The sequence below is a fragment of the Pteropus vampyrus genome, unplaced genomic scaffold (genome assembly GCF_000151845.1).
Source record: "Pteropus vampyrus isolate Shadow unplaced genomic scaffold, Pvam_2.0 Scaffold311, whole genome shotgun sequence".
NCBI lineage: Eukaryota > Metazoa > Chordata > Mammalia > Chiroptera > Pteropodidae > Pteropus > Pteropus vampyrus.
This window is the reverse complement of record NW_011889092.1, coordinates 2,005,053-2,030,950: the sequence shown is the minus strand read 5'-3', so window position 1 is coordinate 2,030,950 and position 25,898 is coordinate 2,005,053. Positions and strand designations below refer to the sequence as shown.

The window sequence follows — 25,898 nt, the reverse complement described above, 5'->3', positions numbered from 1 at the left end:
ATCTCCTAGAATGTCACCTAGAACCTTACTTGGGTAGCTGTTTGTTACTACATCTCGGTGCTTCTACACTTTTTATGTAAGGCAGAATATTTTAGAATGCTTCGTTTAGAGAGTCAATTGGAGATTCCTATACGGTGGAATTGGTACTGAGGCTACATTGTTCACTGACCAGCAGCCAGCACCAATGCTTACACAGAACTGGAAACTCTAAAACAGAGTGGCTCTACTCACCATTCTCTTTTTGCTGTGTCTCTCTTGCTTACTTTTCATCTGTAAAATAACACTAAAAAACTAAGGCTTTTACAACTTGCCAGAACAGTCTATAAGACAGTAGTAGCTACAGACAACTGAACACTAAAAAACTGCTCTAAACCACACTATCCAATATGGAAGCCACCAGTTCCATGTAGCTATTGAGCACTTGAAATGTGACTAGTCTCTACTATAAGTATAAAATATATGTCCATGAGTCTCTGTCCACGTCTACTGTCCATGAGTCTCTGTTTGTCATGTTTGTTTGTTGCTTTTAGGTTTATATCCCACATATAAATGATAGTCTTGTGGTTTTCAACTTTTTTTGCCTGGCTTATTTCACTTAGCGTGATTATCTCAAGATCTATCCACATTGTCACAAATGGCAGTATTTCATCTCTTCTTATAGTTGAGTAATATTCAATTGTATATATGTACCACATCTTCTTTATCTAGTCATCTATTTTAGGACACTTTAGTTGCTTCTACATCCTGGCCACCGTGAATAATACTGCTATGAACATTGGTATGCATATATCTTTTTGGATATATGTTTTCAAGTCTTTGGGGTAAATATTCAGTAGAGGGATTGCTGGATCATATGGTAGATCAATTCTTTGTTTTTTGAGGGACCTCCATACTTTATTCCATATTAGCTGTACCAATTTGCAGTCCCACCAGTAGTGTATGAGGATTCCTTTTTCTCTGCATCCTCTCCAACACTTGTTATTATTTGTTCTGTTGTTAATAGCTATTCTAACAACTGAGAAATGGTATCTCATTGTGGTTTTGATTTGAGTTTCCCTAATAGCGATGTTGAGCCATCCTTTCATATGTTTTTAGTTTTTAACAGTTAAATATAATGTTAGTTGAGAGTTTGTCATATATGGCCTTTATTATGCTAAGGTACTTTCCTTCTATACCTATTTTGTTAAGTGTTTTGATCATAAATTGATGCTGTATCTTGTCAAAGGCTTTTTCTGCATCTGTTGATATGATCATATGATTCTTATTCTTTATTTTGTTTATGTGTTGTATCACATTTATCGATACACCCTGTGCCCCTGGGATGAAGCCCACTTGATCATGATGTATAATCTTTTTAATATATTGTTGTATTTTGTTCATTGGTATATTACTTAGAATTTTTGTATCTGTGTTCATGAGAGATATCGGTGTATAGTTTTATTTTTTTGTGTTATCTTTACCAGGTTTTCGTATCAGTAATATAGGTCTCATAAAACAAGTTAGGAAGTATTGCTTCCGATTTTTTTGAAGAGTTTGAGGAGAACAGGTATTAAATCTTCTTTGACTGGTAGAATTCACCAGTGAAGCCATCTGGTCCTGTACTTTTACTTTTTGGTTTGTTTTTGATGTTTATTTTAATTTCCATATTGCTAATTGGTCTATTTAGATTTTCCAGTTCTTGATTCAGTCTAGGAAGGTTGTATATTTCTAAGAACTTGTCCTTTTCTTCTAGGTTATTAAATTTGGTGTTGAGAATTAAATTAGCTGTTGAGAATTTTTTATAGTATTCTTGTATGCTCTTTTGTATTTCTGTGGTATCTGTCGTAATTTCTCTTCTTTCATCCCTGATTTTATTTGTGTCCTTTCTCTTTTTTCTTTAACGAGTCTAGCCAGGGGTTTGTCAATTTTATTAGCCTTCTCAAAGAACCAGCTCTTTGCTGCATTTCTTTTTTCTTTTTTTCTTTTTTTGTTCTCAATTTCATTCAATTCTGCTCTAATTTGATTATTTCTTTCCTTCGGCTGATTTTAGGCTTTATTTATTCTTCTTTTTCTAGCTTTTTAAGATGAAGTGTTAGATTGTTTATTTGGGCTCGTTCTTGTTTTTTGAGATAGGCCCATAATGATATGAACTTTCCTCTTATTGCCACTTTTGCTGTGTCCCAAAAGTTTTGATGCTGTACTGTCATCATTCATTTCTATGTATCTCATGATCTCTCTTTTTATTTCTTCTATGACCCAGTCATTCTTCAGTAGCATGTTGTTTAATCCCCATGTATTTGTGGTTCTTCCCGCTTTCTTTTTACAGTTGACCTCCAGCTTCAAAGCATTATGATCAGATAATATGGTCGGTATGATTTCAATCATAATTATTGAGGCTAGCTTTGTGTCCCAGTATGTGGTCAATCCTTGAGAATGTTCCATGCACCCTAGAGAAGACTGTATAAGCAGCTGTTTTGGGGTGAAATGCTCTATAAATGTTAATTATGTCCAGTTGATCTAATGTGTCATTTAAGGATGTTATTTCTTTATTGATTTTCTGTTTGGATGATCTGGCCATATCTGACAGAGGAGTATTTAAGTCCCCTACTATGATAATGTTTTGTTCTGTTTCTCCCTTAGTTCTGTTAGTAATTGCTTTATATATTTTGGGGTCTCCTGATTGGGAACATGAATATTAATAAGTGTTACGTCTTCTTGGTGTATGATTCCTTTTATCATTATGAAGTGTCCCTCAGTATCTCTCTTTACTTTTTTTTATTTTGAAGTCTATTTCATCCAAAATTAGTACTGCTACTCCCACTTTTCTCTGACTGCCATTTGCTTGAAATATCATTTTCTACCTTTTCACTTTGAGTCTGTATTTGTTTTTGGAACTGAGATGTGTCTCCTGGAGGCAGCATATGGTTGGGTTTTGTTTTTTGATCCATTCTGCAACTCTGTGCCTTTTTATTGGTGAGTTCACATCCATTTACATTGAGGGTGATTATTGAAATGTGAGAATTTCCTATAGCCATTTTATCTTTTGCTTTCTGGTAGCTCAGTGTTTCCATTGCTTCCTTGTCCTTGTGTTTCTGTCTGTTTTTTTTTAATTTGGTTGGATTTTGTGGGTTTCTCGCTGGTCCTTCCTGTTTCATGTTATGTACTTCAATTCTGGATCTTTGGCATGTGGTTACCATTAAGAATATGTAAAGGATAGTTTTATATATATATACAGTAGTCCATTTTCTCCTGCATGTGCCTTATCTCCATTCCCCTTTGGATCTTTGATTCCTCCCCATTTCTGTTATTGTTATCTCAAATTGTCCCCGTGTATCTGAATGTTTATTTCTATCTTGCAGTAGCAATTCTCTTATCATTTAAGCTTATAATGCCGTGTTCTTAATAAGGGTTTCACTACTCTGCTTCTGTCTGTCTGCTAGTCACCTTACTCATAGTTATGTAATTTTTGTCATTTTGTTTTAGGTGGGCTGACCCCTTTCAGTATTACCTGTAATGTAGGCCTCGTAGTGGAGAATTCCCTCAATTTTTGTATGTCTAGAAAGGTCTTTTTTTCTTCATCATATCTAAAGGAGAGCTTTGCTGGATACATTATTCTTGGCTGGTAATTTCTTTCATTTAATAGTTTGAATATTTGATTCCACTCCTTTCTTGCTTGTAAGGTCTGTGCTGAGAAGTCCGAAGATAATCTGATGGGTTTTCCTTTATATGTTACCGTCTTCTTTTCCCTGGCTGCCTTGAGGATTCTTTCTTTGTCTTTGATTTTTGATAATTTTAATATAATGTGTCTTGGAAAAGGCCTTTTTAGGTTGAGATAAGTGGGTGTTCTGTTGACTTCTTGAATTCCAAGCTCCAGCTCATTCCTTAGATTTGGGAAATTCTCAACAGCTATTTGTCTGAAAATGCTTTCTTATCCCTGCTCCTTTTCCTCCGCTTTGAAAATGCCTGTTCTTATGTTTCCTCTCCTGATGGTATCAGCTAGTTCTTGTATTTCTCTTTCATTATTTTTCATTCCTTGTTTTCTCTCTTCTTCCTTCTGATTTATTTCTAGATTTCTGTCTTCAATATCACTTTGCTCCATTTGGTCGACTTGATTCCTCAAGCTTTCTGTTTCATTCATCTCCTTTAGTGTGTTCTTCATCTCCAGAAGTTCTATTTGATTCTTTTTTAGAGTTCCAATCTCCTTGCTAAAAATCTCATTCTGCTGATCTAATTGTTTTCTCAACTCATGGAATTGTTGATATGAATTATTTTGGATCTCATTGAGTTTTTTTCAGAAGTACAGTCCTGAATTCTTTGTCACTTAAGTTCCATATTTCTATGTCTTTAAGCTTATTATCTGGATATTTTTCTCTTTCTTTCTGAACTGCCTTGTCATCTTGGTTGTTCATGGTGTTTAATGGACTATTTCTCTGCCTAGGCATTAATGGGAGTGTATTCTGCTTTTCCCTCCCTCCCTCCCCTCAGAAAGATTTCTTACACAGAGAGGTCTCTCTTTAGCCTGTGGCTAAGAAGATGTTTTTCTTTTGGTTTCCAGTAGGTGGCGTCCAAGCCTCTTGGATCCCTGCTTTGAGACTTAATAATGCCTTTCTTTTTTTCTTATAAAGATTCAGTCACGATTGCTACCCTTGGTCTCAATCCTTGTCAGTGTTAGTGACAGTTTTGGTAGGGTTTGCTCAAATTCCCCTAGGGCTCCACCGTGCTTGGTCTTGGAGGATATGGGGGAAGCATGTCTTCTGGGTAGGTGGGAGGGGGTGCTCCGCAACTGTGGCTGCTAAGAACCAGCTGTTATTCATTTGCTATTAGTTTCCGCTTTGCTTTCTGCCCTGATCTGTGGGCTCTGCTGCTGCGTAGAGCTCACAGATCTCTCGGGCAGGGCTGTTCAGGGAACTGGCCGCAACTTCTCTCCTGTCCCTGCTCTTGCAGGAAGCTCCGGCTGTGAGAGGCAGTTTCTTTGTTCCTCCAGCAGTTCTGACCTCTGGTAGCTCTTGTGCACAGATCACTTATTGAGACGTGTTTGCATTGGGTGTTATTTGATGAGTTTTAGGTGTTCAGCTTGTTTCTAGGCAAAAGATCTGGGGACTTCTCTCACTCTGCCATGCTTCTGACGTCACTCCTCACATTATATTTTGATTGGGCAGCGCTGATCTAGAAATCCCCAAGAGTAAATACTTTCTCAAGTTTTCTGTACTATGGAACTTCAGGAAATTAACTACCATGTTCCTCTCCATAGCTACCTCCCCTCCCCTTTTTAATATTCTTTCATTTGATGACATCAGAAAAAAAGCCATTAAATGCTAATTATCTTTTTTTTTTTTTTTTAACACCCTCTACTCACCTGAGACAAGTGATATCTAGTGAAAGCTGAGTAGTTGGGAGAGTGGGGAATGAATTAGAAGGCATTTGGGAGCAGAAGAAAGGCGACTGGCCTGAACTTCTGACTTAGGACTGTTTTATACATTTGGAACTCTTCAGCTAACAAGTCTGAGGTAAAGATCTGGAGAGAAATAGATACTCTTTAAAACAGAAATGTGCTTCCCTCTTAGGGTTCTAGTCTTGCTTTTCTCTTATTTATCTAAATTTATTGAGGACCTGTCATCTGGACCTGTAAGGACCAGTTTCCTAGCATAGAAAACAGATGAATATGGTCTACTGACTGCTCGCAAGTAGCTTACATTTGGGTAGAGAATTAATTTGAATCCAGCCTCATACTCTAGACAAGCACGGTAATAATGGTGGAAAAGAAAATGCTTTTGGAGCACTAGAAAGCCATAACTCATTTTACTTGGGAAGGCTCCATGTGTCTTGGATGTGATATTATCAGGCAGAAAGGCAGGTGGAAAGGATATTTGGGATAGCCTGACTAAGGGCATGGGGAGTGGTAGGAGGTGACCCTTGAAGTAGTAATTTGTGGGGAATTTGACTTGTCAGTGATACCACTCTTAGGAAGGATAGATTCGAAGGGGAGACACTAAATGCAGGGAGACTGTAAACAAGGAAGTTGTTGTAGTCGAGGGACAGCAAGAACTCAAATGGAAAGGAAAGAATATATGCAATAAACAGTTGGGTGAAGAGTGAGAGAGAGGTGTCAAACATGGTCCCAGGTATCTAACTTAGATCCCTAGGGAGTGCCTTTATCCAAAATTAGAAATGTAGGAGAGGATCAGACTGAAATGGAACACATAAGATGCACTCTGGATTTGTGGATGGAGCTGCAGAGGGAGCTGGCTAGAGCTGAAGTGCTTGTGTTTGTGTTTCAGATGGTGACCCTCTTTCAGATGTGGGTTGTTCCCCTCTATTTCACAGTGAAGCTGCACTGGTGGAGGTTCCTAGTGATCTGGATCTTGTTCTCTGCTGTCACAGCCTTTGTCACCTTCCGAGCCACACGAAAACCGCTAGTACAGACAACCCCAAGGTGAGAATTTAGGTGGGGAGAATTTAGGTGGGGAGAATTTAGGTGGGGAGGATCTAGGTTTCCTAAAGCTAATGGGTTGAGATGCATGGGGGTGGGGTAGATTTAGACAAAAAATTGCAGTCTTTATCTGCCAAGATTACTTGGCAAGGGGCCCTCACAAAAACAAGCTGATTGAGAGACCTACCTCCATTTACAGATAAAAACTCCCAAGTATTTCCCTATAGCTTGCTTACCTTATGGTTTATATCAAGGTCTGTTTATATTAAAAGCAAACAAAATAAGTTGGTAAATCCTGGTGGTGATTGTGATTTTTTTTTTGTTTCCTGTGAACCCTTCTCTGATATGTACATTAGATTTTCTGTTATATTCTTTCTAGCGCCCTGTGGTTTTCCTTCATAGAACTTATCACAATTGATAACTAAATATTACTTTGAGTGTTTATCTCCCCCATTAAACTATAGCTGTGAGATCAGGAACCACATTCATTTTGTTTGTTGCTATCTATCCAGGCCCTACCACAGAGCCTGGCACATAGTAGCCTACTCTGTGAATTTTTGTTGAATGAATGAATCTCAGTAAATTTACAGTTTTCCAATAAATAGTACTTCTTCTGGGGTCACAAAGCAGCTCCTGCCTGTATAATTCTTTGTATTTTTTCCAAGCGCATTTCTCACTTGACCCTCCCAACCAGCTTGTGAGGTCATTTAATATGTGTACAGTAAAAAAAGAGAGATTTTTCTCATTCATTCATTCAGTAAGCACCTGCTATGTGTCAGGCCCTGTGCTGAGCACTGGGGATACAGAGCTGGATATGAATGGTCCCTACCCTCAAGGAATGCTCGGTTTAATTGAGGAGACGGATGAGAAAGCAGCTGTTTCAGTTCGGTTGGTAAGTGCTATGAGAGATGTGTATACAGGTCCAAGAGAGTCTAACAGAGGAACTGGCCAGCCACAAGGTTGTGACCACCTGATTCAGTCTTCCAAGTTGCAAGTTGCTCCTTTACCTATGCCTCTCATGTTGCACCTACCGCAAGCCTTTCTTTGGCTTTCTGAGTCTCATTGTACAAAGCTCAATTTATCTTCAGGGTGAAGTTGGTGATCCAGAAGCCTCTCTCTGGCTGTGGTCATTTACTTTATGATAAGGGCCATTATAGAGAGTACAGGCTCTGGAGCCAGATGGTATGGGTTGGAAACCTCAGCCCTGCCACTTGTTAATTGTATGACCTGTATGACTTCAGTTTTCTGAGCCTTGAATTCTTTATCCCGAAAAGTGTGGTAATAATTGCTACTTCACGTGAGGTGATATGAAGAAAAAGTGTAATAAAGCATGTTAAGAGTCACCAAGTAACAGTCAGTATCAACTTCCAGCTAAAATGACTGAAAATGTGTCTATAACATGGGAGGTTTTGGATAACAACTAACATTTGATAATGCTTTACAATTTCAAAGCACTTTCATAAACATCCAGGTTATTTATGCAGCATTTCTTGAGCATGCGTTTTATACACCAGGAAATGGGCTCTGTACAATCCAGTGAGAAAGGTAGCCGGGTTTCCCCATTTTACAAATAAGTAACATTGTCTCAGAGAGGTGATTTGACTTAATGAACATTACTCAGCTAATAAACCTCATTTGATCCAGATTCCACCCAAAGTTCCACATCCTTTCCATTGTATCTCCCATCTGATCAGAACAAACCCTGAGTAATGAACTTGGGTGTGGTCTTTGATGGTGGGCACTGCAAGATGTTTGGGGCATTTTCCTCTCTTGAGAAGTTATTACCCTTGCTTAGCCACAGCAAGGAGGCAGAGGCAGGGACCCTTGAGCTTCCTGGGGCCCAGGAGGGTTGACAGTAACCTGGTCAGCTCTTGAGAGCTAGGCAGGCTTGTGCTGGTTATTAGAACAAATTACTAAATTGCTAATTAGCTCTCATCACAGATAGAATAGCGCCTCTTGATATCAGGGACCTACCTCCATAGCATTTAAAAGGCTCTGGTATATTCAGGGAACCATCTCTCCTTTGTGAACCTAGCTGGGATCAACCAGCCAGATCCCACACCACTTTTCATTGGCTCTAGGGGAGCACTGCTTCTCTATCAAGAGCATTGCACAACCCCACTCCACCCCACCACTACCATCACGCACATATATTCGATCAGAGGTATTCTTTGAGTGCCTCCCTCCTATCCCTTCTCCTCTGGAAGAAATTACTTCAAAAGCAAAGTCATTAGACATCATTCATTTCATTATTGGCTTGTGGGTAAGAGCAAAGCAGTATTCAGATTAACCACACCCAGGTACAAAAGGCTATAGCTAATTCTACTTCCTTTCATCTTTGCCTGAATTCTCTCTTTGGACAAGAACAACTAGCCTTCTAAGCATCGCTATAGAAACTAGTTTTCACTTCCTTACACAACTAACCTGAATATGAGATGTCTGAGATCAGCTGTGCTCTTTTCTTTATTTGAGGTGAAACTTCCTTTTAAGGCTTTCTTTTCTTCCCTTGTTGGGAGACCAGCAAGATACAAAGCACTAGCTCCCTAGTAGATGGAGGTGTTTCTACAGTTAAGGAAGTGACCAGCTTTGTACAGTTACTAAAGTTGCACATTAAGTCCTAAAGCAAAGAGCCCGATGTCCCCATTGATGTAAGAATAAGGGATTCTGGTGGTCCAGAGGTCTCCACGCCAAAGTTTCTGTGTCAGCTGTATTAATTTTCTCTCCTTTCTCCAGGTTGGTTTATAAGTGGTTCCTGCTGATCTATAAAATCAGCTATGCCACTGGCATCGTTGGCTACATGGCTGTCATGTTTACCCTCTTTGGTCTTAACTTATTATTCAAGTGAGTACCCTTCGCTTTTGTTTTTGCTGGTAGGGGAAGGAGAGCCTGGTGGGATATACCTTTCTTCCTGGGCAAGTCCTGGTATTAACAGAGGGAACATGGTACCCAGGATAGGAGACTTGAGCTATTGCAGTTGGGAGGGTAGAACTGAGATATCGCGGATGGGAGAGTGGGCCCTCCATGATTTTTGCTGGCAAAGATAATACAAAGTTAGAGTTTCAAATCGTTGGTTATATTTTCCAAGAATTTAGTGGAAAAACGTAATAACAAAAGTAAGAATGATAATGATTATAGCTAGTTACACATAACTCCATCACCCTAATGGAACCATTTTTCTTGTCCACATGTGTACTGTTTATTGCAATGTCTACTCTACCTGTTGTCTTATGCTCAAAGAGATTAGGAGTTGGCAAACTATATCTGTGGGCCACAAAGGCTTGCCTCCTGTTTTTATAAAATAAAATTTTTTTACTAGAACACAGTCACACTCATTTGTTTACACTTGCCTCTGTGTCCCAGAGTAGTAATACAAAGCAGTTATGTCTCAGAGCAGGCCTTATTGGCCATGCCGCTTCCCTTACAGGATCAAACCAGAAGATGCCATGGACTTTGGCATTTCTCTCCTCTTCTATGGCCTCTACTATGGTGTTCTTGAGCGTGACTTTGCAGAAATGTGTGCAGACTACATGGCGTCTACTATAGGGGTGAGTTTACCTGGGCTCTTAATGCTGCCTCTTGCCACCTCAAAAGAGTTCAGGATAATATCACCTGTTTGACAGAAGAGATAAGCCATATAAAATCCTTCAAGATGTGGGCGGTATGTATGGAGATTTCTTCCTTAAAATTTGGAAAGCTAGATCTCAGGTATACCCTGGAATTTTTAACTTCAGGGCCATTATAGGAAAGAACCACTTTACCTTACAGGAAGTTAACATTCATTCAACAAATATTTATTTAATGCCTCTGTACTTGGGTACTATGTATGTGCTGGAAGGACAAAGGCATACAGAGGTAAATGTGGTCTTTGCTTAAATGGAATTTACACTCTAGTGACAGAGATGGGTATTAAGATAACAAACACAAAAATTAATATAAAATTAGAACTTTAATAAAGATTATGAAGGAAGAGTTTATGCTGGCAATAAACAAATATAGTAGTGGCATTTGACCTGGTCTTGGGGCTCAAGGATGGTTTCTTTGAAGAAGTGAACAATGAGTATGCGTTAACTAGATAAAGTGGGAAGTGAAGTGAAAACAGGTAGGGAAAATAGCGTGCGCATGAGACCTGTGGTGGGAGAAAGGGTGGGCGTTTTGAAGAACTAAGGTTAGTGTAGTTGGAGGACTGAGAATGTAATGTGGAAGTGTGTGGAGACATAGTTGGAGGCTAGGCTAGAAAAAAGCCTTGTAGACCAAATGAAAGATTGTGATTTTTATACTAAAAAGAATGGGATGCTAACATAGAAAATGACGTGATTGGATTTGTATTTCGAAAAGATTATTCTGGCTGCTGGGTAGAGAACAGAATGGAGAGAGATCCACAGATTAAAGTGGACCACTTAAGACTATTTAAAAGAATTTCACCAGTCTGGGGGAGATGAAGGAAGCTTGGATTGGGGTAGAGATGGTGAAAAGGGAGAGAAGAGCACTGTTTGAGAAGTATTTTGGAGGTAAGTTTGACAGGACTTGGATATAGATTGGTTCTAGAGATGGAAAGGTAGGTATCAAACCTGACATTTCTAATTCAGGCAACTCCTTGGATGGTATGCTTTTCACTGAGATAAGAAATGCTACAAGAGGACAAAGTGGAGACCATGGAAAGATTCTTTAAGCTTAAAATATGGGTAAAGTAACAGCCAATCTGAGAAACCCAAGTCAGTATCCCTGTTTCTTTTTTTGAAATGGAAATATGCTTTTTTTGTTTTGCTGTTTATAAAACTAATACGTTTTCTTTGTAATTATGTAAATAACACAGACATGCTCCCCCTTTCAGTGTCATTCCATTAGACCTCACCCCAAGAAGGAATATTTTCAAGTTTAATTGGACATTTCTCCAATTCTGTGCTGAAATACGTGTGGCTCTGTCTGATGCAAGCAGAAGTTCTTGCTACATCATGGTTTGGCAGTTTGGAGAGAACCCCTGGTAGAATATCAGGGTAATAGGTTTTCTGGGAGCACCCAGATATCAGTCCTAGCTTTGAGGCAGCAGATATCAACAGAGACCAAGTGACAAGAACAGGAAAGGATTGCCACTGACTTTACATGAGGCACCTCCGCTACTCTTGGCATGTACGAGGCAGTTTTACAGGTAGGGGAGCTATTTGCTGTGTAAATTTGTATGTCTTTGCTCCTGTGATTTCATTTGTGCCACAGGCCAGTAGACTTAGGACAATTTAGGTTAAATAATACTCAACCATCACCTTGAATAACTTTAACCAAGTACAGTTTTATGTCTAGGACTGTGTTTATCAGTATTATGGGACTATTTTTATTTTTCCTTTAATGGATCAAATTGAAAACAAAGTATATTGGATCACTTTATAAATAGCCTAGTAGATTCTTTTTGAACAATTGTCTTATGTTTTAGCAGCTTTCATTGTCTTATCTATTGTGTAGGTGATTCACAAGTTAGCTTTTCCTCTAAGAGATGGGATCATTACATTGACACCCCCCGCCCACCTCCACAAAATGAGATTTGAGCTAGGCCTCTTTCCATGCTTGCGGGAAGAATTATTGGGTGCTACAGTGATTACAAATGATAATCCCTAATAAGATAATTCTCCTTCCCTTATGGGATCTTACCAGTTACTCCCACCACTCCATGCTCCTCCTTTAATAGTCTGGCCCAAGGATAAACTCATGTACTTCCTTCCCTCTACCTCTTAGCAGAAAAACAGAAGGATCAAATAGTCTCATCAGACTTTATTAAAGGGTTGAGGATGATAGTGGGAAAATAAACCATGAGTACTTGACTGAGGTTAATTTGCCTTACCAGGCTGCCTACTTTCCAGGGCTTCCAGACCCTGCCTCCATGCAACAATCAGCCTACCTGTGTGTAGGGGATGCCTTTTCGGCACCTACCACTTAGAATCCCCATCTAGAGAGACTGAGCTGCATTTACAGTTCTTTCTAACCCTGAGAAATCCAGGACTTCCTTATTTCTGCCTGTCTTTGGTCAAATGGACGTTGGTCTGCTCAGGAACACCTGGGTGCCTAAGACACAGCAACCTGAATTTTTAATTAAGACTATCCCAGACCTTGAAGACAGAATCTGATCAGCGCTTTGGGGAAGGCAATTTAAAGAAGCCAGGAAACTTTAGCCTTCTATGCATTCATTGGCCAACTCATTCATTTATTTATTCAAGCAACAGTTATTTATCGACCATTTACAGTGTACAAAGTATGATCAAGTGCAGTCTTTACTAGCACCACTATTGCCCACTTCCAGTAGCCACCCTAGTCATTTTTTTTAAATGTCATAAATTACGCATAACATAAAATTTAGCATTTTAACCATTTTTAAGTGTATGACTCAGTGGCACTGAGTACATTTACATTGTTTTGCAACCATCGCCACTGTCCTTCTATAGAACTCTTCATTTCGCAGAACTCGGTACGCATTAAAAGTAGTTCCTCAATTTCCTCTCCCCCAGCCCCTGGCAACCACCATTCTACTTTCTGTCTCTGAATTTGACCACTCTAGGTACCTCATATAAGTGGACTCATATAATATTTGACCTTTGCGACTGATTTATTTCACTTAGCATAATGTCCTCAAGGTTCACTCATTTACATGTCAGAATTTTTTTGCTTTTTGAGGCTGAATAATATTCCTTTGTATGTATATACCACATTTTCCATTCTAAGTAGTTTTTTGTACATTCTGTAGTCACAGCTCCTATCCCAGGGAGTCATATTTGATGTTGGAGCTGTTCTGCTTATCGGGTCAGGAACTAGGTCTGATTCATCATCACTTGGTCCCCTTTGTGAGAATGACTTGACCTAAAAAGATCTGTAATTTATTAATATCAGGGTTCTTAGAAGTGAAACCAGGAGGTTTTATAAGTATATTAACCTGCATTCTAAATTCCTTTTCTCTGTCTTATGTTACCATGTTTAATGTAGAGCAGCTCTTCGGTTTGCCTTACGGGGAGAAATCTGTAATATGAACTAAAGTAACTCTCTTTTTACATTGAGTAAAGGGAACCTTGGATGATGTTTGTTTTTTTTTCCCAGCTGGTCACTCTGCGGTCCTAAACTTGTGACAGCCAGTCAGTATAGTTTCCATGCATACCCCAAAGTCATATTGGGGTGGAGTAGGAGGGATGGAGGATTGTGAAATAAGCCTGTTTTCTGGGGCTTCTTCCAGGCAAGGCAGTAACATACTGTTCATGCTACATTGGGCTAAGTGTCCTATCTCACACTTTTTATCTCCTGAGCAAGTTCCTTTGCCTCAGATTTACCTCTTGGATCATCAGGGGCCCCAAATAACATCAGGACAGGACTTGCCCATTCATCTGGCTTCAGTAGTAGAAAGAGCTAGGGGCTTAGAGTCAGATAGACCTGGTTTCAAATTCTAATCCACTCTTAATTAGCTGTATACTCTTGAGCAATTTAGTTTACCTCTCTGATCTTATTAGCTACAGTAATATTATCAGACTTATAAAATCATTGTAGGGAACAAACAGGTTAATGTAAAGCATTTTGCAGAGCAGCGCCTTGCCCATGGGAAACACTCAGTAGATGATGATGATGATGATGTTAGCTACCATTTATCAAGTACCTACTGTACTACAGAACTGCATATTTTATATCTAATCACCTACAGCACAGGGGCCAGTGCCCAATTTCTACAAGCTCTAGAACTTATAGAAAATTCTGTCTCCTTTTGCTTACCTTTCACTTACCCCTTAGCCCATTCTAATTTGACCTTGGCTCATACCTTTCTTCTGAAATGGCTTTTACTCAGGTCACTATGATTCAGTGTCACTAATTCTGATCTCAGCAATCACAATGTGCCTTCACTTTTGTACCCTGCTTTTGCCATCAGTACAGTTGACTCAAGTACTCCTAGACAATTACTGTTTTCCAGATGTCTAGACCTAGAGCCTGCGTTCCTGATAAAAATATGCCATTCCTACCCCTGTATCTCAGGCCAGCCATTGGAATCTTGGTATTTCATATGAGGATCTACCTCTTTCCTAGGTAATTGACATTGAGAATGGCTATCCTTTTCAAAGGAGCCACTCTAACTCCTGTTCAACAGAGTGTGACCTTGCTGACCCTAACTGTAGACAAGCAGTTCGCTGTTTCCCCTGGTTTGAGTGGAGGTCCTGGCAGACAGACAAAGCTGTGTCTGCTCTGGGTGTTCCAGTGTCATCCTGCCTTGCTCCATGTCCCAGCACCTATGTGCTCTCCTCCTCACCTAGCTTCAGGGCTTTGGCTTTTTCAGAAGACAGTTACTCAGAAACAAAAGAAGAAACAGCAAACTCAATTAAGAAAATAGACAAAGGCTAAGTACAATTAATCTACCTTACAGGTACAGATAAAATTATAACAAATGCAGAAGTTTTTTAAAAATTCATTATATACTTTTGCAAGATGTGAAGGTCTGGAGATTAATTGTAGAACATGTGAATATACTTAATGCTACTGAACTGTACATTTGAAAATAGTTAAAATGGTAAATTGTGATAAAAGTGTGTTTTATCACAATTTTTAAGATAATGAAAAGGAAAAAAACAATAAGTCTTAGAAAACTTTAGTAAATAAATTTCAAGTTTTTTCTCCTTGGGGCGAGGAGGAAATGGTACATAGCTGTTTAACAATAAACTACCAGGAAAATGTGCAGAATTTGAAATTTCTTTTTGAAGTATGGAATTGGTTATCCATTGTAATTAACCTTAGTAAAAAATAGTCTTTAGTCTAAAAGTAATACATAGTCATTAGTAAGTTTTGAGTACAGAAAAGTAGGCAAAAGGGAGAAAAATCATCTATAATTCTACTACCAAACATCATTGGTGTGAACATCCAGATATAATTCCTTCTGATCTTTGTTTTTTGTATAGATATGGGCTCGTCTTTACATATGGTGCCTACCAATCACAATGTGCCTTCACTTTTGTACCCTGCTTTTGACAACGTTATATGTCAAGCTTCGGTTAACTGGCTGCCTGTTTATTCCCTTGAGTGTGTACCATAATTTATTTAGGCATTCTTCTGTTGTTGGTCATTTGCGGTTATTTCAGTTTTTTGCTTGTTTCTTTTTACTCTTTTGTTGTGGTAAAATATGTGTAACACAAAATTTGCCATTTTAGCCATTTTTAAGTCTGTAATTTAGTGCATTAATTACATTCACAGTGTTGTGCAACTGTCACCACTATATTCTCAGAATTTTTCATCCCTCCAAACTGAAAGTTATTATGCAATAACTTCCAGTTCCCTCCCCTAACCCCTGTCTGCCTCGAATCTCCTTTCTGTCTTTATGAATTTGCCTATTTTAGATATTTTCTATAAATGGAATCATACAATATAGGTCCTTTTGTGCATCTGCTTATTTCACTTAGCATGATGTTTTCATGTATATTGTCATATATAACAGAACTTGATTATTTTAATGATTGGATAATATTCCATTATGTGACTATATCACATTTTGTTTATCCACCCATCTGTTGATAGGCATTTGAGTTGTTTCCACCTTTTGGCTATCGTGACTAATGCTGCTATGAGCATTGGCATGCAGGTGTGTGTTTAGTTCTCGTTTTCATTGGGGAGGACGCGTGATGTACCTATGATTAGAATTGCTGTTTCATATGATGACGCTGGGTTTTAACTTTTAGTGGAATTGCCGAACTCTTTACTTCTTTAAATATAAATAATGCTTAAATGAATACTTGTATGCATGAAGCTTTTTGGACATTTGTTCTTATTTCTTTAAATTCCTTGAAGTGAAATTAGTGGGTTAAAGGGTGTGACAGTTTGAGATATCATGCCAAATGCTACCTAAGAGGATTAAACCTCTTTTACTGCTGCCACAAGTGTCTGAGAATGCCCTTGTCACCAGGCAATGTTGCACTGCACATTTCAGTTTTGAATCAGAGAAGAGCTGTCCACGTCTGAAGGAGCCATCACCTGACCACAGAGCAGCTTACTTGACTTAGCTCCTGGTCACCAACCCTGAGTCCTCCTCCTTCTCGTTCTCCTTATCCCTAATGCTGACCCAGTTCAGTCTTCAGGTCTTATTAGATCTGACTTCCGAACCCATCTCTGGTCTGTCTCTTTCTCCTCATTCACCCAGCAAGGATGTAGTCAAGTTGGCGTATAAAACATGTTCTCTAGTTCTGTGACCTCCCCCTGCCACTTTACCTTCTCTCCAGAAGACCTAAGGACTATGTCGTAGCTTCTCACATTAGCTGATTCTCACATCTTTCCTCTCCTTTCCTTGTGCTCTTCTCTGCCAGTTCTACAGCAAGTCGGGCATGCCCACCAAACACCTCTCGGACAGCGTGTGTGCCGTGTGTGGGCAGCAGATCTTTGTGGATGTCAGTGAAGAGGGCATCATCGAGAACACGTACAGGCTGTCTTGCAATCACGTGTATCCTGCCTGGAGCTCCTGGGTCACATGCACACTCTGGTCAAGGAGGAAAGGGGGCATGCTGTCTCCCGACCTTTGAGTATAGGCGAGTCGCAAGAAGGCAAACATTTGGGTGATGCTCCCGGGTAGAGAAGCCAACACCCAGGAGTGGAAACCGCAGTTTTGCTCACCATTTTCCACAGATGGAAGCCACTCTTAAGTATATAGCCTGGCTGGACCAGGAAGGAGCCCGAAGCTGCACTAGCTGCCCAAGATTGGATGGGTCACAGGGGAGGAGCATCCTCTAGCTGGATCCTTCAGTTTCAGAATTAAATCCCCTTAATAGCCCTTTAATATTTATCATGTGCATACTCAGTTCCCATTCTGTGCAATGTGTTATATTATTCCCATTTTGCCCTATAACAACAATGTAAGGTACAGATCATTATTATCACTTCACAAAAGAGGATTCACAAATGAGGAAACAGGTTCAGAGAGAAGAGACTTGCTTAAGATTACACAGCTGATCAGAGGTGAAGCCAGGCTTTGAACCTTTCTCCAGAGCTAGTGCATGGGTACCATGAAGACACACAGAACTGGATGCCACCCTGGCTGCCCACTATTTCCCTTGACAGTGGTGCTCAGATTCCATGAATTCTGCATCCGTGGCTGGTGCATTGTGGGAAAGAAGCAGACGTGTCCCTACTGCAAAGAGAAGGTAGACCTCAAGAGGATGTTCAGCAACCCGTATCCTTTGTTTGGGTTCTTATTAGGAGTGGGCAGTGGGAAGAAAGCACTGGCCAGTGCGACCCTGTATTTTGGTCCTCCTGGAACCCTCCCTCCTGCTCCCAACCTGGTACATGTCTACCATTCTGTTTGGCCTCGGGTCTAGGAAAGTTGGAGGTGGAACATGGGGCAGGACTAGCAGCTCAGCTTTTCATCTTAGTTCTAGATCCCTCAAGGGTAAATTGATAGTCACAGCAGCTACTATTTACTGCTTGCTTATTGTGTGCCTGGCACTGTGTTAAGTGCATTACTTGTATTGTCATTTGATTCTCTAGCAACTTTACAACTTGGGGAATCTTATCCTCATTTTATAGATGAAACGATTTAGAGGTTGAATAACTTGCTCAAGGTTATGTAACTAGTGGGTGATACCTTACCTATGACATGCAAGGTTGGAGACCAGCTCTGGGCCTGTGCAGGACCTGCAAGGTGCAGGGATGGCTGAAGGTCTCCCCGTCCCCATCCACTGTCAACACAGGACCTGCGCTACCACTTGCTACTCTGCCAGTCTTCCCCACTTTGCCCTTACCCTCCTCTTCCGCCTCACAGCATGTCTGTTGGATAGTGCTCAGCCACTTCTCTTCCACCCCGCTCTCTTCCCCCAGGATCCAGAAACCCAGCTTTCTTCCTCTCCTCCCAGTTGCCTTTTCTCTTTGTGTCAGAGTTCCCATCCCTTGGACACTAGCTGGGCAGTGTGGGAGCCACTGCGTTCTCAGTATGTTTGCACAGTCCTGGAATAGACCAACCCTTTAAGGTTCCTTGCTTGGTTCTTCCAGGGGCTAGTTTAGGAACAGTTCAGTAGCTCATTGGTCAGGCGGATGCTTGGGACTTCTCTTAGTTCTCAGGGACTGGGCCAGCTGCTCTTTCTGATGCCTTTGGAGAGGTTCCTCCACAGTCTCAGGAGGTTCAACTGGTGCTTTCTCCAATACTGGAATCCCAGACTCCCTCTCCAAATGTCTTGCCTAGCATTTATCTGTAAAGAGAAAGGAAGGGAACTCATCTCTAGAGTTGCTTGGCCTCAGCAGGGCCTGGTGCCTAGTGCCCTTGGGTGAAGCCTCTGCTAGAAGTCATCCCGTGACTAACCTCTTGTTCCTTTCTGCCTCTGTCCTTAGACTGAACTTCTTCCTTGACCTAGAAAACTTTCCATATTGGACGTTATAAGAACCTTTGGGGTTACCTTATTTTACTCCGAGCTTCCCTGTAGCCTTTGTCACAGATACATTTACATACAACAGTCTCAGACTGTGTTTTCTCACACTGGCAGTCCCATCATAGAGAATTAGTTAAATGGGAGGCCGTCTGTGCATGCTGGTCATGGAGAGCTTAGTGTCACTTCTCCACTCCTATCTTCGGCCCTGGTCCCCTCTTCCCGCCTTCCCTCATTCTCTAAGTTTAGCCCTTTATTCAAACATGGAAAGACTGGGTGGAGCTTTCTAGAAAGCAGCTCTCTTTCCTTGTAGGCTGATTCTGTGGAGCAGCTAGAAGCGTGGGCAATCCCAGGGAGGACCCTCTGACCCAGCCCCTAGACCAACCTTAGCAGCTCTAACACATAGCCTCTTTTCTTTAACACACTGACAGCTGGGAGAGGCCTCATGTCATGTATGGGCAACTGCTGGATTGGCTTCGATACTTGGTAGCCTGGCAGCCTGTCATCATTGGACTGGTGCAAGGCATCAACTACATCCTGGGCCTGGAGTAGGCAGAAGAGCATCCACCCACCATGGACCTCAGGGCACTCTTCTTCCTGCCCTTCAAGACCTCCTGGGTGGGAAAGACTCAGAGGGGCACTTGGGCCACTCAGGACCCTCCGGCTGTGTCCGGGTTGGGGACGGGTATGATGGCAAGCTAGCCAGTGCGGCTGTCAGCAGTGGGGGCTTTTTAAAAGAAAACTATTTTGATGAATATATTTAAAAACTTTTTTTATTATGGAGCATAGGAATTGCCCCAACTCCTCCAGGCTTCACCCTCCCAGCTTGAGCAGGGCAGGAGCAGAGCCACAAACTTTTTGGTTTAAAAAGCCTTCCCACCTCTGGCTGAGAGCCTTAGCCTACCCCCTCCCCTTTCCTCCCTCTGTGGGGCTCATGGCCTGTACACTCGGTGTGGAAGAGCTGAAGCACTCTGGTGCCACAGATGAGCACTGAGGGGTGAGGTGTCTTTCCTCCTCCCCTGTCTGAGACATAGGATGGATGTTGTGTCTGACTCTGTCTTCCCCTGTCCAGGAGCCATAGGCTGGTTGAGGCAAGTGGAACCTTGTGACTTTTCCAGTGAGGGAAGACTGGGGACCTCAGAATGCATTGAGGATTTGTTTGGGGACAGCCAGAAGCAGCAGCAGCAGCATGAGTAACCCGCCCCCAAGCAGGGCTGTACTCAGCGAGCAACAGAGACCACGGGGCTGCTGTCGACATCAATGATTGAGGGCCCTTTGAGCCCGGAAGTGGTGACATGTGCCAAAAGCCATTCTGCCACATCACTTCCTTCCCTGAAAGCCTAAATGAAAGCGTGTGTGTGCATCTGTGGGACTATAGCAGATGTGAGACTTCTCCCTGTCATCAGACAGTGTTCCCTTGAAGCTGGTAGGGGATTCCCAGCCCAGGAAACATCCCTATATCAGCTTCATCATTTATGAGTCCTGCCTGGGCCTGGCAACAGGAATGATGGGTGGGGGGTATAGCCCAGGTGAGTACGACTTCTGAATAGGGGTTCCAGGGAGATCTCAGCCCTGGTCCTAGAAGTTTTAAAGGAAGGAGGAGAACAAACATGGCCTTCCGTACTGGGCTTCTAGGGAATATGGCCCGGCTGAGCCTGCCCCTTTGAGGGCAGGAGAAACCAAGCAGGATCTTGTCACTCTGAATAAAGCTCCATGAGCTGGGTTGGAAAGCTGAACATCATCTTGCTTTTCTTCTTCTCATCTCTTTCCATGGGGTCCCCGGGGGTACCTTGCCTTGGTTACCTTTTGCTGTTCCCATCTGAGAGCTGGGGCCCCGGGTGGTTGGCCCTACTCAGCATCCCTGGGAGTGGTGGAATGCAGGGCTCCTGTCCTGTAGCAGATAAGGCCCTAGGGCACCACTGGTGACTCTGTCCTTAGCACCTGAGGTCAGTGTCCTGCCACCACCCTTTTTCATGGGCCATTCTCAACTCCGGCTCTCTTACCCAGATGTGGCTTCCCACAGGCCCCCACTGCTCATGCCCATCCTCAGAGAGTGGGTGGGGACTGGTTGAAGGGTCCAGGGATCATCTTTTCAGTTTTGTGCCCCCAAGCCCCACATTAGGCTCATGTGAGAAGCTGAGGCCAGGCTGGCATATTTTACCAGTTCTGAGTCCCATGACCTCCCAGCGGCCCAACTCTGGTCTTGATGACACTCCAGAGTTCTATCTCCTCTCCCTCCCATCCTCCAAAGGACTGCGTCTCTCAGAGCCCCATGCGACCTTGCCTCCTGACCTAACTGCTAGGGGTGCTAGGGTGCCTAGGGAGGAGTTTCCCTGTGTCTGCAGAGCCTGGGAGCTCCTGGGACAGGAGTCGGGGAGGAACTTAGAGGAGGAAAATGTCAAATAGAATCCTGGAGAAGAGCATGTGGCTTTGTCTCCTATGTCTAAATTAGGAACATGAGTCACGTTTTTACTCATATGTGCACATGCGCGCGCACACACACACAACCTTGGGATTGGAGCACATGGTGTTCCTGACATCCTCTCAGCTCATTTACATGTCCAGGCTGGCATATTTTACCAGTTCTGAGTCCCGTGACCTCCCAGCAGCCCAACTCTGGTCTTGATGACACTCGAGAGTTCTATCTCCTCTCCCTCCCATCCTCCAAAAGACTGTCTCTGTCCCCAGCTTTCCTATCCTCCTGATCACGAAATCACAAACCTCAGACACTCAGATCTTGCCCTTCACACTTGAAAATGCATGCACTGGAGCTCCAGTCCTGCTCTTTCTGCCTCCACAATCCTGACAGTGAGTGCCACCTTCAGTTTTGCATCCTTGGTGCCTCATTCACCCCACCCTAGTCTTGGCCCTGCCACAGCCCCAGCTCCATTTGTCTCATTAGTGACCAGACTAGCATGTATATACAGACAGCTCTGTTGTTCTGGAGCCAGTGTTGGGCTGACTACCCACCTTTCCCTAGAGAGAGGACGGGGCCTGGTTGAAGGGTCCAGGGATCATCTTTTCACTTTTGTCCCCCCCAACCTCCACATTAGGCTCATGTGAGAAGCTGAGGCCTTCTCTTAGAACCAGCTCTCCAGCTCGTGTTCCAAGTTTTTGTCTCCAAGAGGTTCCCAGACAGGCCGGGAAGTGCTCTCGGCACAGTTCCCACAGTGAGGCTCACACGCGGTCAGATACAGCGAACTGAGCCGTGGAGCTGTGAGAAGGGATTCCGAACACCAGGGCTCTTCAGGCTTCTTGGGAGTCAACTAGAGGGAATCTAGGCTTCCTGGTGAATCTGGGCCTGTAGCTCTGACCAGGGAGCTAGGATGAGATGAGCGAGGGGCTTGTGGTGGTGATAGATGGGTGTTTGGCTTGGTGGTTTTGGCAGGAGTGGGGAGCCTGGGAAAGATTAGGGTGTGGATGGGCTGATGTGGCTTTGAGCATGAAATGGTCAAAGTGATCCAACAACTTGGGGTCCCCAGTGCCTAAGACAGTTGTCCTCTTGAACATGGATGTGATGTGAAGAAGTAAACAGGAGGCCTGCTCATATAGAAGCAGAAGCCTTGGCCCTGAAGAGCAAAGGTGGACACTTAAAGTCCTGACCCTTTGCTGGAACAGGAAAATTGATCTGTGAGAGACTTTCTCATTTGTTCATACCCTTTGTGACCCCAGGAGGGTGAGGATAAGGGTGGATTAAAGACCCCCAGTATACCACCACCTGGAGAGTAGGGTGTCCTGAGAGATAGGATGGTTCCTGGCCACTGTGAACTTTGGCTCAAGAAGAGGCTCAGTATGCAGAAACCTCGAGGACTGAGCCAAGATGCTTGTCATGTACGTGTGCCCCATTAGTGGCCGAGAACTCACTTTGGATTCCATGGCTAGAACGAAAATGAAAGTGAGATGGGGGAAGGGACCAGTGTTTTCCCAGAAGAATTTCGCTTTATCCTGCCCTTCTCAGAACCAGCTCTGACAATGAAGAGCTTTGTCTCCCTTTGTGACTAGGTAAGTCCCTATAATGAAGGGGTTGGTTGGACTGTAACTAGGAGTTGATGGTAATTAGACCTTGGGTGGGGAAAGGCTACCTCTAGACAATCCTCCAGCTTTCTAAGTGCTGAAGCGCTCCAGCCTTTGTTGGATGCCTGTCTTCTAGGAGTTGTCGATTGGGACAGATAGGCAGGACAAACGGGACAGTAAATGGCAATGCTGGGCAGGACAAACGGGAAAGAGTAAATAGCAATGCTGGGAAGTCCACCAAACGTTCAGGCCTAGGGAGGGGCTGTGGAGTCCACAGGAAGGAGAGAGCCACATATATGCCTACAGTTGGCGCGCTTCTGAGGCGATATGAAGTAATTTATTCATCATTCTCCCCCACCTCCCGCCAGAGAAGAGGAAGTCATCACATACATAGAGCCAGCACGCCAACTCCTGACACATACATTGTGACCATGAGACAGAACTGGATACCAGGTGAGTTTTGGGGCTATGTGTGGGGGTTGGGGTGTGTGTATGGGGGGCTAGGGTCTGAGAACAGAATAGAGCAGTATGGCTGCCCCAAGCCTTAGCCCCCAGGTGACTCCACTGTGTGCTGTTGCTTTCAGCCTCTGTCCAGATGCAGTGGCTCTGGCTCCATTCCAAAGTCTCCTTGTGCTCCATTCAAAAAGGGCCAAGAGGTGGGGGGCCGAGAGGCCTTCTTCTCTGATTCCCTGGGCAGAGCTATATCCAGGCAAGACCTGAGCCTAGGTGGTGAGCATTCCCAAGTGGTCCAGCAGCTACTGATCTCTGTGACTGTCCTTTCCTCAGACCCCAGCACATTGTGGGTCCTGCTTCTGTGTGTCCACATCATCTTCCACTCAGCCAGAGCCACACCTATACCTCAGGCCACCACAGCTGCCACTGCCTCAGCTGGGGTCGCAAAGGACTCCTGCCCCACCTGGCCCTTAATGCTCCCAGCAGCTAAGCGATGTCCAGCATTGGAGGTGACCTGGCCAGAAGTGGAAATCCCACTAAGTAAGGAGCGATTCTGTTGGAAGCCCAGGAGGGCACAGTGGTGGGAGGGCAGGCTGTGGGCACAGAGGGTCCAAGGGTGGGATTGACTCCAGAACATAATCCTCGTCCCCTTCTGCCATATAGCCCACCACCCACCAAGTCAGCTTGGCTGAGCATTCAGCATTCTCCCTCTCCCACCCAGCATCTTGAGCGGGTGCAGGCTCCAGCTCCCAAGATGCTCCCTATTAAATGGGACAGAGAATTCAGACATAAGGAATGGTCGGAGGACTCCCAGAGCCTTGACTGCAGTGTGCTCCTAGGCCCAACCCCTCCCAGAGCCTGTGAGCCCTCTGGCCACCTCAGAGGAAGAGTGGCCTATTGATGCTGCCTCCTTGGCCGGGGCTCTCAGAGTTACCGGAGCTGTACACTTAAAAAGGTCATCCTGAAGAAACAAGCTCAGAAGTCATCACCTGAGCCAAGGACCTGTCCTCAGATTCTTCTTGCTCAGCCCAGGGCCTCCTAGTAGACAGCCATTCCTCCCCTTTAATGGATTTTCTCACCTGGGTAGTGTGCCCAGCAGCACTCCAGGTTCCTGGGTTGTAGGGACTAAGGAGCTGGGCAGGGTGCGCAGGCCACAAAATGGCAGAGGGGAGGTCTGCTCTACGGAAGTGCTGACAGCCACACGTGTCCCTAGATGGAACGCTGACCTTGTCCTGCACTGCCTGCAGTCGCTTTCCCCACTTCAGCATCCTCTACTGGCTGGGCAATGGTTCCTTCATCGAGCATCTCCCAGGCCGGCTGCGGGAGGGCAGCACCAGGTGAGTGGCGTGGTGGCGAGGCCAGCAGGAGGGAGGCCTCCTGTTGTGCTTCTCTCACGGCCTTTCCTCCTCTGCGCCAGCCGGGAGCGCAGGGGCACCAGCACCCAGCTGTGGAAGGCCTTGGTGCTGGAGGAGCTGAGCCCCGCCCTACGCAGTACCAACTTCTCCTGTGTTTTCACGGATCCCGAGCACACAGTCCAGCGTCACGTCGTACTGGCCCAGTGCTTGGTGAGGAACCCAAGGAAAGGTTTCCAGGGACAGGAGGAACTCTGCTCCAATGCAGGGAGGGGAGGGTGGGCTCCTCTCAAAGCTGTTTCCCTTAATGACCACCATCTTCCCATGTCCCCAAGCCTGAGGTGGAAACTGAGAAGAATTTAGGACTCAGGCAGAGGAAGCATGGCCTAGAAGGAAGTGACAGGATATGTCCCTCCCTGCCTTGGCCCTGATCCTTGTCTACCTTCACTTTCCTCAGGCTGGGCTGAGCACAGTTGTGCCCACTACTCGAGAAGCCCTCCAGAGGGTCCCCTCTGCCTCACCATCCTGACTCTGAAGCCTGGTTGAAATGCCACCTCTTCATTTAGGTCCAGGCCCTCTCAGCTCAGGCCACACTCTGCACCACCTTAAGGTTATATGTTAAATTTGTACAGGCGTACCTCATTTTATTGTGCTTTGCTTTATTGTGTTTCGCAGATATTGCATTTTTTACAGACTGAAGTTTTGTGGCAACCCTGTGTTAAGTTAATCGGCACAATTTTTCCAACAGCATTTGCTCACTTTGTATGTGTCACATTTTGATAATTCTCAGAATATTTCAAACTTTTTCATCATTATATTTGTTGTGACCTGTGATCAGCGATCTTTAATGTTACTGTTGTAATTGTTTTGGGACACCACGAGCTATGCCCATATAAGATGGTGAACTTAATTGATAAATGTGTGTTCTGACTGCTCCACCAACCAGCTATTCTTTATCTCTCTTCCTCGAGATAATATTGAAATTAGGCCAATTAATAACCCTACAGTGGCTTCTAAGTGTTCTAGAGAAAGGAAGAGTCATGAATCTCTCACTTTATATCAAAAGCTAGAAATGGTTAAGCTTTCGACACGAGGAGGGCATGACATGAGACAGGCCAGGCTGTAAGCTAGGCCTGTTGCACCAAACAGCTAAGTTGTGAATGCAAAGAAAAAGTTTCTGAAGGAAATTAAAAGTGCTACACCAGGGAGCACACAAATGACAAGAAAGTAAAACAGCCTTATTGCTGATATGGAGAAAGTTTTAGTGGCCTGGATAGATGAAACCGGCCACGACATTCCCTTATGCCAAAGCCTGATCCAGAG

At 43.5% G+C, this 25,898-nt stretch overlaps 2 protein-coding genes across 2 annotated transcripts in view; both read left to right on the top strand.

The window, feature by feature from the left end:
- Nucleotides 1–25,517, top strand: part of LOC105303664 — an 87,053-nt gene extending 61,536 nt beyond the window's left edge. The window contains 9 exon segments of the mRNA XM_023521695.1: nucleotides 6,258–6,412; nucleotides 9,143–9,250; nucleotides 9,834–9,954; nucleotides 23,139–23,223; nucleotides 23,557–23,763; nucleotides 24,437–24,560; nucleotides 24,641–24,788; nucleotides 25,033–25,071; nucleotides 25,073–25,517. Coding sequence (XP_023377463.1) covers nucleotides 6,258–6,412; nucleotides 9,143–9,250; nucleotides 9,834–9,954; nucleotides 23,139–23,223; nucleotides 23,557–23,763; nucleotides 24,437–24,560; nucleotides 24,641–24,788; nucleotides 25,033–25,071; nucleotides 25,073–25,141 — 1,056 coding nt within the window. The 3' untranslated portion in view covers nucleotides 25,142–25,517.
- On the top strand, nucleotides 11,127–20,492 carry RNF121 (ring finger protein 121). Its single transcript, XM_023521704.1, has 4 exons — nucleotides 11,127–11,555; nucleotides 16,711–16,844; nucleotides 17,469–17,570; nucleotides 19,188–20,492. The coding sequence occupies exons 1-4, from the start codon at nucleotides 11,535–11,537 to the stop codon at nucleotides 19,306–19,308; spliced, it is 378 nt and encodes a 125-aa protein (XP_023377472.1). The 5' UTR covers nucleotides 11,127–11,534; the 3' UTR covers nucleotides 19,309–20,492.
- Nucleotides 25,518–25,898: the final 381 nt, after the last annotated feature.

Bases quoted from the DNA above. Each gene is read 5' to 3' on its own strand.
- RNF121 (XM_023521704.1), top strand. From the start codon at position 11,535: ATGTACGAGGCAGTTTTACAG. The intron at 16,845-17,468 runs GTATCCTGCCTG...AGTGGTGCTCAG, and splicing joins AGGCTGTCTTGCAATCACGT to ATTCCATGAATTCTGCATCC. The intron at 17,571-19,187 runs GTATCCTTTGTT...ACACACTGACAG, and splicing joins AAGAGGATGTTCAGCAACCC to CTGGGAGAGGCCTCATGTCA.